Source organism: Elgaria multicarinata, chromosome 1 (assembly GCF_023053635.1).
Source record: "Elgaria multicarinata webbii isolate HBS135686 ecotype San Diego chromosome 1, rElgMul1.1.pri, whole genome shotgun sequence".
NCBI lineage: Eukaryota > Metazoa > Chordata > Lepidosauria > Squamata > Anguidae > Elgaria > Elgaria multicarinata.
In genome coordinates, this window is record NC_086171.1 from 88,254,694 (window position 1) to 88,273,205 (window position 18,512).

Below are 18,512 nucleotides of genomic sequence, written 5' to 3' on the forward strand. Positions count from 1 at the left end.
GGATCATCCTGGGTTCGCCCCTGCCTGAGCACTGGATCCCCTGTGTGTCACCTAGATGAACAGGTTTGACCCCTGGACGATCCAGGGATAAACCTCAGGTCTAGCTGTGGCCCCAGTGTCATGGTTTGCTAGTGTCAGACTGGTCTCTTGTTGGGGCCTTGGAAATCCATGACATAAGCATAGGTGTTCCCCACCCCACCCCGCAAAAAAACAGAAAAAGCAATTCAGCAGGAAGGGCTTTGCTTGTACTGTACAATTATCATTATTATCGGGGAATTGCTGCAGCTAAGTTTTGGTGCAGAATCTTTCTTCCTTCAGAGAGATTTTGAGCTCACTTCATTGTCTACTGGTAAATCTGTTCCAGGCTCTGGCTGCTACAGCACTCAGAAAGCAGCAACAGTGCACAAAATGATTGATCTTTTCAAAGTCTGTAATTTATTCTCGATTTTAATTTTACATTGGAAACGGACTATGACTCAGGATTATGGGGGTGGCGAAGATGCCTCTGTTAGAAGGAAGAGGAGGGATTTGGGTACTTTGAACAGCAGCAGCGAGGCTAACATAAAGCTGGGTATTAGTGGACCGCTGCCAAAGAAGCTGGAAAGAATGTTAAGCCATTAGCTGTGGCTTACTTAAGGCAGAGTGTGGGGGGAAAGAAACAGGAGTTGTGCTGTGAAGCTAGAGTGTGGTGTGCATTTAGCAGAATTCTGGAGCATTCCCAACTAGATTAACCTATCAAAGCAATGGTACTGCTACAGACTATGGCTGAGTTCGGACGACACACTAATCAATGGTTGTTTCCCATTCTTATTTATTTATTTATTTAAAATATTTATATCCCGCCCTATATCACTAAGATCTCAGGGCGGCGTACAGATAAAAACATTCAGTATAAAACAATAAATATACACAGTTAAAAACAAATTAAACCATGATCCAAGTTAAAACAATATATAATTTAAAAGCAATAGAAACAGTTAAAACAATGTGCCAATGAGTTTAACCATCAAAGGCTTCGTTAAAAAGCCATGTTTTTACTTGGCGTCGAAATGCAATCAACGTTGGCGCCAATCGGGCCTCCGAGGGGAGGGCATTCCGCAGTCGGGGTGCCACCACAGAGAAGGCCCTCTCCCTTGTCCCATCATAACATATATGTTGCATTGGTGGGATGCGGAGAAGGGCTCCTCCAACAGATCTCAAGTCTCAGGCAGGCATATATAAGGAGAGGTGCTCCTTCAAGTATCGAGGTCCCAAGCCGTTTAGGGCTTTAAACGTCATTACCAGCACTCTGTTCCTATTACCCACCCACCCCAGTTGATTAGTGTGTCATCCGAACTCAGCCTATGTGTCCTTACCTGAGTTACCTCACACACAGGAGTGGCCTGATGAAGAGCTGTGGGAGTTGCCTCTTATACGGAGAGTGAATCAGAGCGAATCTACAGATTTTGCAAAAGGAAATGGTAGAATTCAGGACTGTTCCACCTCAACTTGCAAATGGGGGGAGGGGAGGAATCACATGTTTAATGCTCCCTCATGGTGGGGCGTGGAGGGAGCAGCTCTCTTCATGTGCAGTTTACTGTGTTCAGGGAGGGTTTTTTTGTTATAAAAATTATATGAACCCCACCGACAGTAGGTGTTCTGAAATGATACTTTGGAATTCTTCCGCTCCTTCTGTATATGGCATAATTGTCTTCCGGAAGACTGTAGACCGATGTGCTTGTGGATGCAGAGCGTGACTCATAGTCTGAGGCTGGGACCTAATCTAATCTCAGCCAACAAGCTGGGCCTAGAACCTCTTCTCACCTTCTGTTCCACACATTGACTGAATGTGTGGAAGGATCGCAAGGTCGTGCTCCCTGGCTCAGCTCCCAACTTCCATGCATTCAGGCAAAGGTGGGAATGAGGCTCATTTTGCTGAATGTGGGGCGATTAGTAGCTGAACCCATATTTTGGAACGAAGAGCTTCCTTATCAGGAGCCAAACTTCCAAGCACAAATTCAAGAACAGGATAAGCCAGCTTCCAAAGATGGCTAGAAATTCCTAGCATTTGGGTTTGTAAGATTGCCCCAACATGTTCCAAAACACGTTGGGCTCATTAATAAAATATTTCTCACTAACTGACTCACACAGACCATCGGTGTGCTAGTAATTTGTTGCTCAGTATCATGTCTTTCCACAGGCACCTGGAAAGGCTGGATGTGAGGCGGACTGGGAGTCCACTGGACTCCCCCCCCCCCCAGGCACTCTTCCCTGACTCCCTCTCAGCTGCCTCCCGGCTCGAACGCCTGATGACCCACAGGATTTATCAGAGGACTGCACGCACACCAGTGAGCACCCAGCATCCTCTCTGGACTCCCCCCCCCCACTCAGGCACTCTTCCCCAACTCCCTCTCAGCTGCTCCCCTGCTCGAACGCCTGATGACCCACAGGATTTATCAGAGGACTGCACGCACACCAGTGAGCACCCAGCATCCTCTCTGGGATCCTCCTTCCCAGCTACTCCCCACCGTGCTCCCAGTTGTGTTTATATAACTTGTTGCTTAGCAACACAAAGTTCTTCTCATAGCTCGGAATCTCCAGCGTACGAAGTTCTTCTCATAGCTCAGAACCTCCGTGCCGTGCATTGCTATGCATTGCCTTATTGTTATATATAGGAATGGAAATATCTTTTGAGAATGTCTTTTTGCATTATATCAGCCTTGCAATTGGTAGGGATGATGGTGCTTCTGGATTAGCCAGGTGAGGCAAAATACTAGAAGCCGGAGCATTTACCTTAGCTTGGTCAACAGAATGGTGCCTTTTGACCTCCATACTTCAGGCTCCCAGCTCCTGCAGCTGATGGTAGACACTCAAAATGGGCAAACCTCGATCCCCGCCTCTCTTTGCAAGCCACATTCTTGCATGAAGAAAGGTGTTTGTCATGATTTCTCATGTACTTTACAGAGGCAATACTTTGAACCCCAGTGGTTGCCTTTAATACAGTGCCTCAAACGCCAACGGCCAACCATGTGGGGTGCTCTGTGGAAGTCCACATCTAGCTGCTCATTGCTCTTTTCCCACTCCACGGAGCTCAGTGAAATTAGATAACAGTATAGCTGAAGGAAAATAATATTCAGCAATTTTGAACATTTGAGACTATTGGGTTTTTTTTTAAGGAAATGTGATTTTCTATTCAAGTGTTTCAATTTTTGTTGTTTATTTGCTTATTTTATTATAACAGCATTGCTTTATTTGATTTGAATACTAAAATCTTTTTGGTCCTGCTCAGAAGACACCTTAAACCCTGCTTTTAGTTAAGCAGCAGGGTTTAAGGTGTCTTGTGTGATGCGTTTTGCTAAACCCTGCTCACTCCCTAACCACAATCAGACCATTTGTGCAGCAGGGTTAGCAGCTCCAACCGTAGCTTAAAGTGTTGTGTGGACAGCACGGCTTGTGGTTAGTGCTAACCCCAGAGAACCACAGTTTTGCTAAGCACAGAGCCTGGGGTGTCATCTGAGCAGACCCTTTAAGTTAAATTCGACAGTTATTCTTATAAGAAACTTATTACTATTTCTTTTTCTTAAAATAGCTTCAACTTTTCCCAACTATTGCGCCCTAATATTTAGCCTGTATTACACTGGGCTTTTCCAGCACCTGTAACCTGTCACCAAGGAAAAGAGACCTCAACATTCTCAAATCTCCCAAGGAACAGCTGTATGGAACAAAGCTCCCACAATGCAGAGTTATATGCCTGATCATCTCCTGTCTCAGCTATTTGGATGTTGAAAAAACTAAAGACCGTTGAGGGGAGTAACAAGTGGACCAAGGGGGAGGGCCTCTTTTTGCTAACCCTCATTAGAACAGAGAAAGAGCTGAAACAGGCAAACCTTTTGTTGAAAAGCACCATTTGTGGAATAGGTTTTAAAAGCAACGTAGGGAAGTGAGGCAGCTAGTCCCTGTGCCTTAAAGAAATGCAAGACAGACAAAGGAACAGCAGGTGCATTGCTGCACCTCCAAGAAGGTTACTGCTTTCCCTGTGTGTCATGCATTCTGGGAAAGGGTAGGAGGTATGCTAGAACAACAACATTTATTTATTTGTTACCCGCCTCTTCCTCTGGATTGAGGCGGGTTACAACACAAATGCAAACACCATAAAATACATATAACTAATTAAAACATTTAAAACTAATACATTATTAAAAGCAGCATATTATTAAAAAGGCATCTTAAAATTCAGCTGGGTAGGCCTGCCGGAAGAGATCAGTCTTTATGGCTTTCTTAAATTCCGGAAGACTGTCAAGTTGACGAATCTTTCCCGGCAAGCCATTCCACAAACTGGGACCGGCAGAAGAAAAGGTCCTCTGGGTAACAGTTGTCAGCCTTGTTTTTGTTGGCTGGAGTAAATTCTTCCCAGAGGACCTGAGTGTGCGGGGCGGATTGTATGGGAGAAGGCGATCCTGCAGGTAGACTGGACCCAAACCATGTAGGGCTTTAAAGGTGATAACCAACACTTTATACTTTGCCCGGAAACTAATTGGCAGCCAGTGAAGAGATTTTTAAAAACTGGTGTAATGTGGTCCCCCCTAGGTGTACTGGTGACCAGCCTGGCTACCAACGAAAGGTGAGAATGCCATAGAGCAGGCCTGCATTCCCCTTTCCCCTTAACTGCTGATTGCTTAGTGGTGCCTGGCTTTTGCAGTGTGTCCCCACCCCACCCCACCATTCTAAAAGGCTGAAATGCCTCTCCTACGACCCAAGTCTTAGCAATAAGGGCGTCAGGCTAATATACGCTGGCATTTTTGGCTCTACCCCCCTTGGACCTCCTGCCAATGGAATGCAGCCCCTGAGAGCTGCTATGAAATTGAGTTGGTGCCTGCATTTTCCCAGCTACCGCATTTACTCATGAGTAGTCGGGAAAAGCGGCGGGCAGCGCTCCACAGGAGCACTGCGGCCATCAAGACAGAGTGGGGAGATGGGGGGGAACAGAGCCAGGGGGGATAGGAGATCACCTGGGGGGGGGAATCGGGGGCAGGGGGGAGCAGGGAACCCTTTTTTAAACAAACAAACAAACCTACCTTTATCGTTGGTGCGCTCCTGCGCTCCTGGCCCCTTTAAACTAAAAAAGAAATGGCGGACGCGACAGGTCCTTCCTGCAGCCCATCACATCTTACGTGTAGACAGGGGTGACGGCCCGCGCTACTTTTTGCGTGGGCTGGCCCCTCCTCCCGCACGGATTTGCAGGTAGGTCTAGCAAGGCCCTAAGTCTGGATACAACCTACTGTTTCCTCTTGTGTCATTGGGCCTGTTCAAGAAACACGCTAAACCATGGTTAAGTTGTTAACCCTTTTGCAGCAAAAGGTTAGCGGCCATGTTTAAACCATGATTACGTAGCCACCACGGATAGGGATAGTTCCTGGCCATACTGTTTAGCTCAAAATGCTTAACCACCGTGGCTTAGTATGTCGTCTGAACAGGGTCTGTATAGGTAGTGTTGCTTTGTGGAGCCAAAGAGTCCTATTCTTTTTTTCCACTTGAAATTACCGTTGAAAATTGTGGAGAAGAGGACACAGCCCACAGTTCTCATGCCCCACTGCTTTGCTGTGCTCCATGGAGCCAGATCTCAATGCTGCCTTCTGTCCACTTGTTGTTATGGTGTGCATTGCTAGAGGAAACCCTGGGGATCTTCCCAGTGCCATGCCTGCTCATTGTGGGTGAGAGAACATAGACTGGGTTCTATAATGCAGGGCTTTGCAACTTGTGGCCCTCTAGGTGTTTTGGCCTGCAACTCCCTTGAGCCGTAGTCAGCATAGCCAATGGTGAAGGATGATGGGAGCTGTAGGCCAATACATCTGGAGGGCCACAAGTTGCCCAACCCTGCTGTAATGTCATTATAGCACTCCTACCATCTCTGAACGTTATTGGTGCCTTCCACCAATGGGTAATATAGGAGCATTGTCATTGGACGATATTATGACCGGTGGGCGGAAATGCTTGGAATGCCGTGGGAGTGGCTGTTCTTGCTATGTTGCTTCTTTTCTCCTGGCATTATTGTTATTTAGACATTGCTGCTGGAGGGAGCATAGAATCCCAACAAGTTAAACCAGGGTAAGCTCCCTGTGTAGCAGCTGCCATCTTAGTTGGACAATCATAGAATCATAGAATAGCAGAGTTGGAAGGGGCCTACAAGGCCATCAAGTCCAACCCCCTGCTCAATGCAGGAATCCACCCTAAAGCATCCCTGACAGATGGTTGTCCAGCTGCCTCTTGAAGGCCTCTAGGGTGGGGGAGCTCACTACCTCCCTAGGTCACTGATTCCATTGTCATACTGCTCTAACAGTCAGGAAGCTTTTCCTGATGTCCAGCTGGAATCTGGCTTCCTTTAACTTGAGCCCGTTATTTACGCAGATATCCTTAATGGAATTATTGAGTCTTAGTGCCGATGTTTATGTGTATTCGCATGAAAGGTGTTACTCTGCATTTCACAGGATCCAAACACAAGTGTCATAAGGTGAAATTAAACTCTTATAAGACCTATAAGCTCCAGGGGGTATCTAAATCTAGAAACACAGTGACCACACAATCCCATGAAACAATGCAAAGAGTGCAAGCATGCTGGCAATATTATATTATTTTAGATCATGACAGGTCAGTTTATTTTTAGCAGTGGCATTTGCCGGAGCTAAGCTCTGGATAAGCTGGAGCTTTGTTCTTAATTTTGTGTGTACTGAAATCGTTCCTGTGGGTGTCCCATGACAGGGCTACACAATGTTGCATGTTAGTCAGGACCGTAACTCTAGAAACGGCTGCATTGTTTAGAAACATCAATCCTGACGCTATTTTTTGCAGAATCTTTTCCTATCGCAGATAGTGTTACACACCATGTGCTTGTTTTAAACAAGGCAGCTGTTCCTGCAGCTCATGGAGGGATTTATGCATTTCAATCCAGAGGTTTCTGGTTTGGTTCAGCCTCTACAGAAGCCCAAAGACCTCATCTCTACAGCAACACACAGGCATTAAAATGAAGAAAAGTCATACTATTAATCACTTCACTTTAATCTATCAAGTAAATCACATGCTTTAATCAAAGTGCTGGCTTGACATAGCGGTGAAACGTCATTTCAAGCTACCATTATGCAACTTCTTCTGCAGATAAATGGGAAGCTTACCTTGAGGCTCCATCCTGATGAACAGATAAGAGAGCGGACAGCAAAAAGTTACCTCACAATCACCCATCTATCCTCAGTCAAAGGCAGGGCCAGCAAATTTGATGCCACCCCAGAACCAGGACACGAAGTAGGAAACGAGGTGGTAACAGCAGAAAATGCAAAACAGCACTAGACGAACCACCCTCCAAGGGCCTAGCATGCCAGAAGAGAAAAAGGGCTTCCCAAGGAGTCCCACCTAAGCTGTACTAGGAGATCCACGCAAATGCAAATGCAATGCTTTTTCCCAACCCAACCAGCAAACGACAAAACAATGGACGGGACTTCCTGTTCTCCTGTCTGTGGACCAGAATAGTGGACAAGTCATAGAATAGCAGAGTTGGAAGGGGCCTACAAGGCCGTCAAGTCCAACCCCTTGCTCGTTGCAGGAATCCACCCTAAAGCATCCCTGACAGGTGGTTGTCCAGCTGCCTCTTGACTGCCTCTAGTGTGGAAGAGCCCACGACCTCCCTAGGCAATTGGTTCCATTTGGTAATCGTTTTTTTTTTAAATGTACTTTGATTTTGGGGCACAAATACTGATTTCCTACTCTATCAGTGCATTCAGCACTGACATCTTTGGTGGAGAGTCATGTCCTTAGAGGAGAATCACACAGTCTTGCTGGGAATCACAACAAAATTTTAAGATGCACTAAATTTTCAAATACACACATTTCTTTCTCCCATCCTTAAGTGATATGTTCCAGGCTGGAAAGAAGTTGCTTGCCTTCCTTATGTGTGCAAAAAGCAAAACATGGTTAAATTGTTGTATAGGTTTCACGAAGATCTTAAATTACATGCAAGTTGTGTTATTAGTGGGTTACATCACTCAATCATGAGCCATGAGTTAATGTTCAGCTGCTTGTGATGTGAGATCTATGTAAAGCTGAGTTTGAAAACCAAGGACCACGTGGATATTGTGTTTTGAATAAAGAGGGATTTAAGACTTCTCTTGGCTTTCCTTTGGCCAATTATGCTTGTGACGGCAGTATATGAGCATCTTATTCTTTAGTGTCAGGGAAACACATTCATTTGCATTCTTATGTTTGAAATGTTCATTACAGGATTACCACCCAAAAAAGGGCTATCGTAATTCAGAATGGGGGCTGCTTCCGGGGACAAACAGTCCTAGAGAAATAAATAGAAGGTTTTGTTTGCTTTACACAGAGCTTGGCTTTATTTGGGCTTTGACACTGGGGTGTGTGTGGGGGGGGGATGCATGTGTGTGCGCACCCGCATTGTTGCAAAATTCTAAACAAGAGCTCACACAGTGTGAGAACAAACAAAAGGATTATAACGAATGCAAAGTAGCAAGGAATGTTTTGTGTTAAGAAAGAATTTGCAAGTGAGTTGGTTGTAAATAGTAAAAAATACACAGAACAGCAGCATTAAGAAGCACTCAACAAGAAAGCAGTTCTAGGGCAATTTATTTTATTATAAATTTAGAATGTATTACCAATGAAAAAGGATCACAATGGAGTACCAAGAAAGTTCATGTATCAAAATTTTAGCAGCATTTCAACAGTCCTAGGCTCCCAAAATCCTCCAAGCACTGTTTCCTCAAACCCACTCCAGTAAATCCAACCTGAACACTGCCACAGTAATCAGCATATAAATGCCAAGCTGCACTGTCCACCATACGTCCTAAACCATAGGACCTATAGGGGAAAAATGGGAGCCATACAAAAACATAATTCATTTCAACAAGACTTGTGCAAGAGAACTTCCCAGAAGTCTGTGTTCAAGGTTTCCATAGTAATGGAAAGTGGATTCCACCACATGTCTGCCAGGCAGTTCTCTATATGCTACTAGGGAAATATTTCATCGGATGCATATCCAATGAGTTACAGAAAATTGCAGTTCTAGGGCCAGGAACTGTTAGGTCTCTTCAGTAGTATAGTGTCTTCAGTTTATGAAGTACATGGAACTGGCAGACTAGGGTAGGGTAGCTCTTCAAAAAGAGATAACTGGATTCTTAGGGCCTCTCTGTCTGTGATAACTTTAGCAGTTTTAGGAACTGCTGCAATGTCATCTTTGGTAGCATCCTAAGCCCAAATTATTATTATTATTATTTATTTATTTATATAGCACCATCAATGTACATGGTGCTGTACAGATTACACAGTAAATAGCAAGACCCTGCCGCATAGGCTTATTTTGAGCAAATATGTGGTGTAACACCAGCTCCTTCCCATGTCAGCACTGATCTGGAGCAATGCTGTCATTAGAAGCTGCAATTTGGACTCTTCTGACATAGCCTCAGACTTCTGATGTTACTGAGCTATGGGGTGAAGGAAGCAGCCATGGGGTAGCAGATCTCATTCTGCTGAAGTTAAACATCAGAAGTGGCTCTTGTTTTTTGCTCCTTAATTAACAATGGCAATTTGTATGACAACAGTTTTAACAGCCAATTCAAATGATGGTTTAAAAACCACTGACAATATAAAACCAGTGGTTTTAACCACTGGCTATTAGTTAAAACCCTAAACCAGCCTATATTGCTCCCGTTTTTTAGCACCAATATACATGGTACTTTTATTCTTCAGCTGACATTGCATAGTTGAGACTTACTGGAGGCAACAGGAGAAGCAAAGCAAAATTATCTCAATCCTCACCTTCCTTCCCCTGAATTTGCTAATAGATGGATGTTCTGGGAGTAGAATTGGACTCATATACAAGGGTTGATGAATTCTTGTTTGAAGAGAATTTGAGGTTCAACACATAATGAAGCTAGGTTTTTACTAAATCCCATGTGGATAATATTCGATATATAGACTGTAACAGTATGACGCTTCGCTAGTTACAGTAAAACATGAAAGATATTATCCCAGCTTTGCTGGTGACCGATGCATAGAAAATAACTTTAATTAGAAAGTTATTTTGGGAGGAGAGAAACAGCGCGCGCACACACACACACACGCACACACACAGAGAGAAACAATATAATACTGACAAGCTATTCCCGTTCTTTGGTACTTTCAAAACTTTCTTATCCAAAATATACAGGGAAATACAGTTAAAAAGTTACATTTTTGTAAGTATTTATAAAATCAATGTGCATACAGTATTATACACAACAATATGATATGAACCACATTTTTACCAATGTACTTCTGTGCTGTTTTGTTCCAGTATCATTAAACTTTTTTTTTTAAAAAAAAGTATATCCATTTTGCACTTTGCTTCTTGATATATGAAATGGACAAACATCCCAGCTTCTCTAAAAGATTAAAAAATTGCCACTAAATGATACATTATGTACAAGTTTTACTAAAGATTCAGCTCTAGGCAATTATTTTCATCTCACTTATAATTTAAGGTAGTGTTGCCTACTATAAGCATATATATATATTTCTTTAATACATAAGAAAACGGCACCACGTGTTATGTCAACCAATGACACAGATGATATGTACAGTAGATGTTAGATACTGAAGATAAATCCTTGCTGACTAGGCTCTTACTGTATGGTTTAAATAGGGAGCGCTGCACTGTGAGGGAGAAACCTTGGCTTCTCTTATTTCAAAGAGAGACTCCCTTCTTTCCTGGAAGGAACAACCAAATCAGACATATGGCAGGATACCATACATTAAGATTGCCATGACAGCAGCGCTGAATAAGCCAGCTACAGGAACAGTCACAAACCAGGCTAGAAAGATATTGCGAAAGAGATGCCAGTCAACAGCCTTCTTGGAGCGGATCCAGCCAACTGCCACCACAGAACCGACCTTGGAAGTTTGAGAAGAAAGTTAGAATTAAATGCATCTTAACATGAGTAATGCTTTATGATCAGGGGTCCATAAATGTTGCTCACCTTCAGTAGCCAGCCATTATTTGTAGTCATCAAATAATGCCCCATGAGTTCTCTGGCACATATAGATGGATTCGCGGGGGGGGGGGGGGGGGAGAGGGCTATGTCCGTCTTCACGCCAGGTTTTGGAGGCATTCGTAAGCAACAAGTGATGTGCTAGGTATCCCCAAAGCTTGACATGAAGCAAGACTGATCACTTTGGTGAATGAGTTATATCAGTTTATGTCAGGCATAAAATGTGATCTCCCACCTCCCCATTTTCTCTGCAGTGCAAGTCTCCCACTTTGCACTGGGCATCCAAGGGCTACTGGTGACTACAATGACTTACAGCTGCTGCTGGTGACCTAGCAACCACATTTGTGGACCCCCATCTATGACAAAACCAATGCCAGTCAGCTGATGCCCAGAATTACAAAGCTTCCAAAAGTGCTCACTGTTGAAATCTGAGTTCCTGCTTCATTTTCACATGGCTGAGGTGAGATGGGGTGGGGACTAGATCTATTTGGTATTTAGGAAGTGCCTTGCACAGTTTGGATTCCATGGCAATTATTTTTCCTAGCTTTGATTGATATTTCCTGTGATCTTATGACAACTGTATCAAACCATGTCTCTTTTGTTGAAAAAGCTAACAACTCCTAAAAATATGGGCATCAACTCAAACATTCTGTCTGTGGAATGCTGATGTATCTGTGAATGGAAATGCCAATTAACTCTGGGGCAGAACATAGTAAATTGGTAGCAACACTGGATTGCAAATGGCTTGTTGAGCCTGGAATCTTGAGTGAACATCCACTAGGTGCAAAGACCATGCAGTATTCTTATCCTGGTAAGAACAAAATTATTTTCTAGTAAGTTGTAAATTTACTAATTTTCATCATCGGCATGGCTCTGTTATCTCACATGTGCCAGAAAGGCTAATATATAAAAGTGTGCTTCCCGTTCTGATCATTGCCATTTTAGGGCTTGCCTGAAGGCTGATCTCTGGATGAAGGAAGATAAGACCGCCAACACCACATATTTGCTCAAAATAGTATGAAGTTCTCCAGTCCTAAATCCTCAACTCTATAATGGATTGTAATTTCTCTTACATGAGAAATAGCCACTTCTTCTAGCTGCTTAACCCAATTTCTCCCTTAAGTGCCATTAAGTCTACTGTTTACTTTCTCAAACCACCAAGAGAAAAGAGCTGTACATTGATACAATGCAGCCATCTTTTCGCCCCTAAAGTCTAAACACAACCTAGACACTTTCATATTCTGTCGTCCCCTCGCTGCGGAGCAGCTAGGGCTGCACTTCTCTAAGGAGAAGAAGAAGCAATCTGTAAAAGAAAGGACAAATGGTTCAAATTTCTATCTAGCAGTTCGGAGCTGACTGGAATTTTGGCTGATAAGGTGTACTGACTCTCAAGCTGTTATATCAGATTCTTAACTACAGAATTATCTGAAACAACACATCTGGTGTTGGTGGTTGTTATTATTATTATTTGTATCCCGCCTTTTGTCCAGTGCTGGGCCTCAAGGCGGCCTTACAAAGTTTAAAACATACATTTGGGGGGGGGGGAACATAAACGTTTAAAATACACAACAAAATTATAAGACATTAACATAGATGGAGGGCCAGATTATTCTCCAAAGGCCTGCTGGAACAAAAAAGTTTTCGCCTGCTTCCGAAAGCCCATCAAGGAGGGAGCCAGCCTAGCTTCCCCGGGGAAGAGAGTTCCAGAGCACTGGAGCAGCCACCGAGAAGGCCCTCTCCCATGTTCCCACCAAGCGCGCCTGTGAAGATGGTGGGACTGAAAGAAGGGCTTCTCCAGAAGATCTCAAGGCACGGGCAGGCTCATAAGGGAGAAGACGGTCTTTCAAAAAGCCTGGACCAGAGCCATATAGGGCTTTATAGGTCATAACCAGCACTTTGAATGGAGCCCGGAAACAGACTGGAAGCCAGTGGAGCTGTTTTAACGTTTACATATGAAACTGCCTTATACAGAATCAGATATTGATCCATCAAGTCTATCTACCTACTCTGACTGACAGCAATACTTCTAAGCCTCAGGCAGAGAGAGGTTGTTTCCAGCTCTGCTAGGCAAGATCCTTTTTAACTGGAAATGCCAGAGACTGTACCTAAGGACCTCCTGCCTACAAACCTTGTGTTTTGCTACTAAGCTATGACCCCTCCCTGGAAGAGACATGACAAATTTACACTTTCCTACAATAATAATAAATGTCCACAACACATTTTAACACTACTGAATTTATGTAACTCTCCCACCCCCAAATTATATTAAGAGAATATTCTCTCCCTCTCTCTGCTAAAGAGTACCTGTAAAGTTCAAGTCAGATAGATTACTGAGATGCAAAGTTCCAAAGGACTAATTTAATCTAATTAGTCTTGAAAAGGTCTTCATAACAAGGAGCTAGTCAAAAGACCATCTCTGAACAAACCAGGTCCAAAAAACCATGAGTTTGGCAAAAGTAATTAGTAAGAGACTACAGGGGAAAATCCAGTCCCTATAAAGTTGGTAAAATTAACGGGTTCGCTTCTACTTCATTTAACTGGGATTCATGACTCCACATGCACAAGGGGTTGTCAGTTCTCTAAAACTTTAGCCTCCTCCATGACACCTGAAGTACCGCTGCACAGAGATCAACACTGCCTCCAGGATGCATGAACAGGTGCTGCAAGAAAGAAAGAACTGGCAACTTCCACATTTGGGTCCCCATCTGCATAAAGTTAACTTATTAAGAGTTAACAGAATGCGCCTTGTAAAGACAATAGATTGATATTTTAAACTAGATCTCTTCCCAAAGCACCACTGACACTGTCTGTCCTTGGCTGCAGTATGCCCCAGTCCAGGAGCCTTTGTCCACTACTGGACTTACCAAAGGTTCTTTAAATCAGTCTTCCTCTCATAGGCTGAGTCTTGAAACCTAGCCTTTTGGTTGTATTCAAGGTTAATCTACTTAAATGCCATTCAATTCAATGGGTTTTCTCTAAATAGGATTAACATTGGATACAGCCCTAAGAATCCTTTCAGAGTCAGACCCAATCATTAGACAGGAGAAGGCTGAAGGGGAGCAGGGGTTACCTTCTAGCCCAGCCTTCCTCAACCTGGGGCGCTCCAGATGTGTTGGACTACAACTCCCAGAATGCCCCAGCCAGCTGGCTGGGGCATTCTGGGAGATGCAGTCCAACACATCTGGAGCGCCCCAGGTTGAGGAAGGCTGTTCTAGCCATTCCCATCATCCTGATTTGGTGCCCCTGTGGAGGCCATGCTTGCTTGTTGCAGGTCGGGTAAGCCTAGTCGCCTTCTCCCCAACAAGTCACAGGCAGCGCCTTTGGGAAAGACCCTTGACTGAGCAGGCAGGCAGAGGCAAACAGCCCAGGCCAGGCCCTCCAAATGGCATTGCGTGTGTGCACATGCTCTGCTCACTTGGCACAGGTGCTGCAACATTGTGTGAGCAAGCAGCAAGCAGGTGCCAGGCAGAGTGGAGCAGTGGTGAAGTGTTGGGGGGACAGAGCTGTGTTTGCCATGCACCCCGCGCCCCATGAGTCTTGCTGCCCTCAGGTACAGTGAAAGAAGCTGCTCTATTGCCAGTGTCGACGTAAGGCTCAACCAGTGGGTGAGGGGGCCATACTGCTACCTTGCCCTTTGCCTCAGGCTCTTCAGGAGCCCCATTTCTTGCTCCCATGCTCCATTTTGGGGGGCCCCTGCACCCCATGTCCCAACCTTCTCATCTCTGAGCACTTCTTACGTAGACTTTCTCCATGGACCTTGCACAGCGTAGGCCTCTGTGTTTGACTGCTAGCCATAATACCTAAAAACACTGCTGAACTCCGAACTACAGCCTTTTGCCATTTTCTTCAAAAGGGAATACTGATATATCCATGCTTTTATCAGCTCTGAAATAGTTGATCCTGCTTTCCGCCATCATTCTGCCTTATTAAGCGCTCTGAGGTTTCCTTACATTTTCCGGTAGCACCGCTAGTACTTCTTTTATGTCAGTTAGGGTTGTTGTTATTAAGAGAGGGAAAACTAGAGAGAGAAAAGTAGAAAGGACAAAAATGGACTAATCATCATCATCATCCCATGCTGCAGGTTGGAAGTTAAAAGTAGATCTGTGGTCCAAAAAGGATAATAAATGCTGTTTTAAACTGAACATAGAAAGCACTACAAATTTATTTAAATATTGATTTAAAAGATGCAACTTATACTCGTATTTCATAAATTTTCCCAGTTTTAAAAGGGCATCAGTGATACTGGCTTTGGTAGGCCCATCTCTAAAATGTTAACAATGTTTAGTGTAATAAGTTTTGATGAAAATACAGGTTAGAAAAGCAGTTAGATTCATCGTTAAAAAGCTAGAACAATTTGTAGAGTTTCAAGTGACAGCTGTTTTTCGATTGACTTGAAACTAATACCATTTGCCTTCAGATACTGAAATACAGAACCAAGCATTCTTGTCAGCTGTACTGTTCCCTAAAAGTATGCATACCACAATCCATTAGTGTTCCATATGAAAAAGTGCAAATATTTTTGGAGAGAAAATCCAATGTATAAACTGTTAGTGCAAAGCTAGCACTAAGAAGTTTAATGCATAGAAGCAAGAATACTAAAAGTTAAGATGACTGTCACTTGTTAACAGACTATCAAATGAATACCAAATGAATACTACTATGTGGCTTATAAGTAGCGGTAATAATAATATATTCTGGCAACCCTAATAATGATTAAAACAAAAACAGCTTCTTAGCATTTGGGGAAATTTTGCAAGTCCAATTTTTCAAAGTAATTCTCAATGTAATTCAGAATGCCATATTTTGATTCCATTTTTAAAATTAAAATAACTGCTTGATACATTACATAATGAAGGCAAAATGGGGGAAATCATTACTTATTAAGATTTGTCTCTTTCTGTTCCTAAAAGATTGAGCATGTGTTTAATTAGCGTGACCACTGCAATCTCCAATACCTTGCAATGAGTGGAGCTTATTGGAATACCCACATTTGAGGCTACAAGTACGGTTAGCGCACACATTACTTCAATGCAAAATCCACTGTGAAGAAATAAAAAAGACAGATGGAGATTTTGTAGTGTAATAGTGACACACAGGAAATCCCATGCCATGCATTCATCAGGAAAGTGAAAGTATAAAGGATGAAAAGTGTCAGAACCTCTGGACAGAGAAGGGTGCAGCAGATCAAAGTTCACATGGCATGACCTGAGGAAAACCTTATTGCAACACAGAGCCCAATCCTATCATTAGTAAGGGACAGGCAGCAGATTTTGGGATGCCACTCAAGAGCAGAATAATATAGATGTTTTAATTTGGCATTTTTACCCAAATGGGCAACTGTCATTGAGATTCCTGCCTCAGGCATCAAAGTACCTCACACTGTCTGCCAAACTCTAGTTACTTCTATGATAAAAAAAATGATTTGGGCCAGGGCCATTCCTGTTCAGCACTCTCACGTGCAGTTACATAACTACGTATGTGAAAATTTCAGAGTCAAATAGGAAATGGCACATTTGCAGACCCACTGAAAATTAACTAAATAGAATTTAATGTGGATGTACAGTTGATTCTGAATAGTCACACATGGATAACAAATAAAAACAAATCTTCAGTTGTGCAACTATGTGAAAAATGAGATGTTTGAAAGGAAATGTAAGACCTGTCCATTCATGTGCTTTATAAATAAGGGGATGGGGGGGACGGAGTTCCTGCATATACAAACCCATTTTACAGTTCCCTATTGTGGTATCATGCCACTATAAACTGATCTGAGCAGCAGAGTTAAACAACGAACAGTCCAGACCAGCCTGGCTGCAGTCACATGGCAAAGGCATACCTTGCAGTGTGTAGTACTGACAGGAAGTCCAACATTGGAAGCTACCACAACTGTGAACGCCGAAGCCAACTCAATAGTGAATCCACTGCAGGAAGCATAAGAAAACACTTCACAGTCACTCTTTTCTTTAGATTTAAGCTATCAGTCTGGGCTGACACCATGCAACATGCCCAAGTCTTACCAGCATCTTGTCCAACCGATTCTCTCCAACTGATTTTTGGTCATTGAGTGATATTAAGAGAACAAGGAGCTGCTGAATAATGGAAACTGTGCACGTGTACATCTGCATTAAATTAGCTGAGCAGCTCACTGCTACTGGCAATCTATTCTACATTCCAAGAAATCATGCTTAATTAGTAATTAGGTTAGCGGCAGAGGTCTAGTATACATGAAAAGCAAATAAAAATCATAGGTCCATTTCCCCCCAGTTATTTGGAGTTCATGGAAAACTACTTTGATTTTTGCCATTTCCTAATTTATATCTCTCTAAGCTATTGAAGACATTGGCAGACTATTCTGCTCAACTAGACCTCCACAATTCAAACACATCACATTAGTTTAAAGAGGAGGTAACATACATCACTATTCAAATCAAAAGCAGAAACCATTAGCCACACAGATGCTATGGCAGAATTTCTCAAAACTGACAGCATTAGATTTCAGAGTAACCAAATCCAATAAACATGCAATTACCTTGACGGTGTGATAGGTGTGAGGTCTTTCCCCATGGTTTGGATCACTCTTCGGCCCCAGACCCAGAGACCCACACAGATGCCAATGCCTCCATACAACAGCAGCCAAATGGGAGTAGGAGCTTCTTGCATTACAGCACCCTGATCATATATAAGCCAGAGGGCGACCAAAGGGCCAATAGCATTGCTGGAAAACAACACATAACACAGGAGATGTATTAGCAAACTCGAAATCTTTCACTTAATTCCCTAGTGCTCGTATTAAACTAAGTTGGAAGAATCTTATGAAAATACGCTATCCCACAAAACATAACCTCATGCCATCTCCTGAATCAGCCTTCTCCTGCATTGCATGCACTTATTCCACTTTATTTCCTGTCTTTCTGTATATATCACCCATGCTATTCCTCTCTCAAATAGCAGAATGGCATTTTCATATAACTCAAGCCACTAAACATCAGAACACAGGAGCTGATGTAGATAATCAAACTATATTTGGGCATTTGTTTATCATCAGTTTTATAGTTATCTGTATCACAATCACAGAAAAATCTGGAGACCACAGGCTAATGTAATGTAAAAGAGCTAGATTGGCTTCTAGCTGGTTTCTGGACACAATTGAAAGTGCTAGTTGTAAAGCCTTAAATTGATGATGATTGATGATAATGATGATTTGTATCCCGCCTTTTGCCCAATACTAGGCCTCAAGGCGGTCTTACAAAGTTTAAAACATACATTTTAAAACGTAGGAAAAGAATTGTAAAAATAAATTAAAAAATAATAAAAAAGTTTAAAATACACAACAAAATGATAAGTCATTAACATAGATGAAGGGCCAGATTATTCTCCAAAGGCCTGCCTGAACAAACAAGTTTTAGCCTGCTTCCGAAAGCCCATCAAGGAGGGAGCCAGCCTAGCTTCCCCGGGAAGAGAGTTCCAGAGCACCGGAGCAGCCACCGAGAAGGCCCTCTCCCATGT

The 18,512-nt window shown here is 43.1% G+C and overlaps 1 protein-coding gene across 8 annotated transcripts in view; it reads right to left on the bottom strand.

The window, feature by feature from the left end:
- Positions 1-8,590: 8,590 nt before the first annotated feature.
- Positions 8,591-18,512, bottom strand: part of SLC20A2 (solute carrier family 20 member 2) — a 74,404-nt gene continuing 64,482 nt past the window's right edge. For 5 of the 8 annotated variants that reach the window (XM_063131633.1, XM_063131619.1, XM_063131626.1 and 2 more), the window contains exons 9-11: positions 17,536-17,721; positions 16,843-16,927; positions 8,591-10,908 (exon numbers count right to left, since the gene is read on the bottom strand). In XM_063131633.1, coding sequence (XP_062987703.1) covers positions 10,744-10,908; positions 16,843-16,927; positions 17,536-17,721 — 436 coding nt within the window. In that variant the 3' untranslated portion in view covers positions 8,591-10,743. Of the gene's footprint in view, positions 10,909-15,961; positions 16,047-16,842; positions 16,928-17,535; positions 17,722-18,512 lie in introns of all 8 variants that reach the window. The other 3 variants (XM_063131657.1, XM_063131649.1, XM_063131667.1) reach the window with 3 other exon arrangements.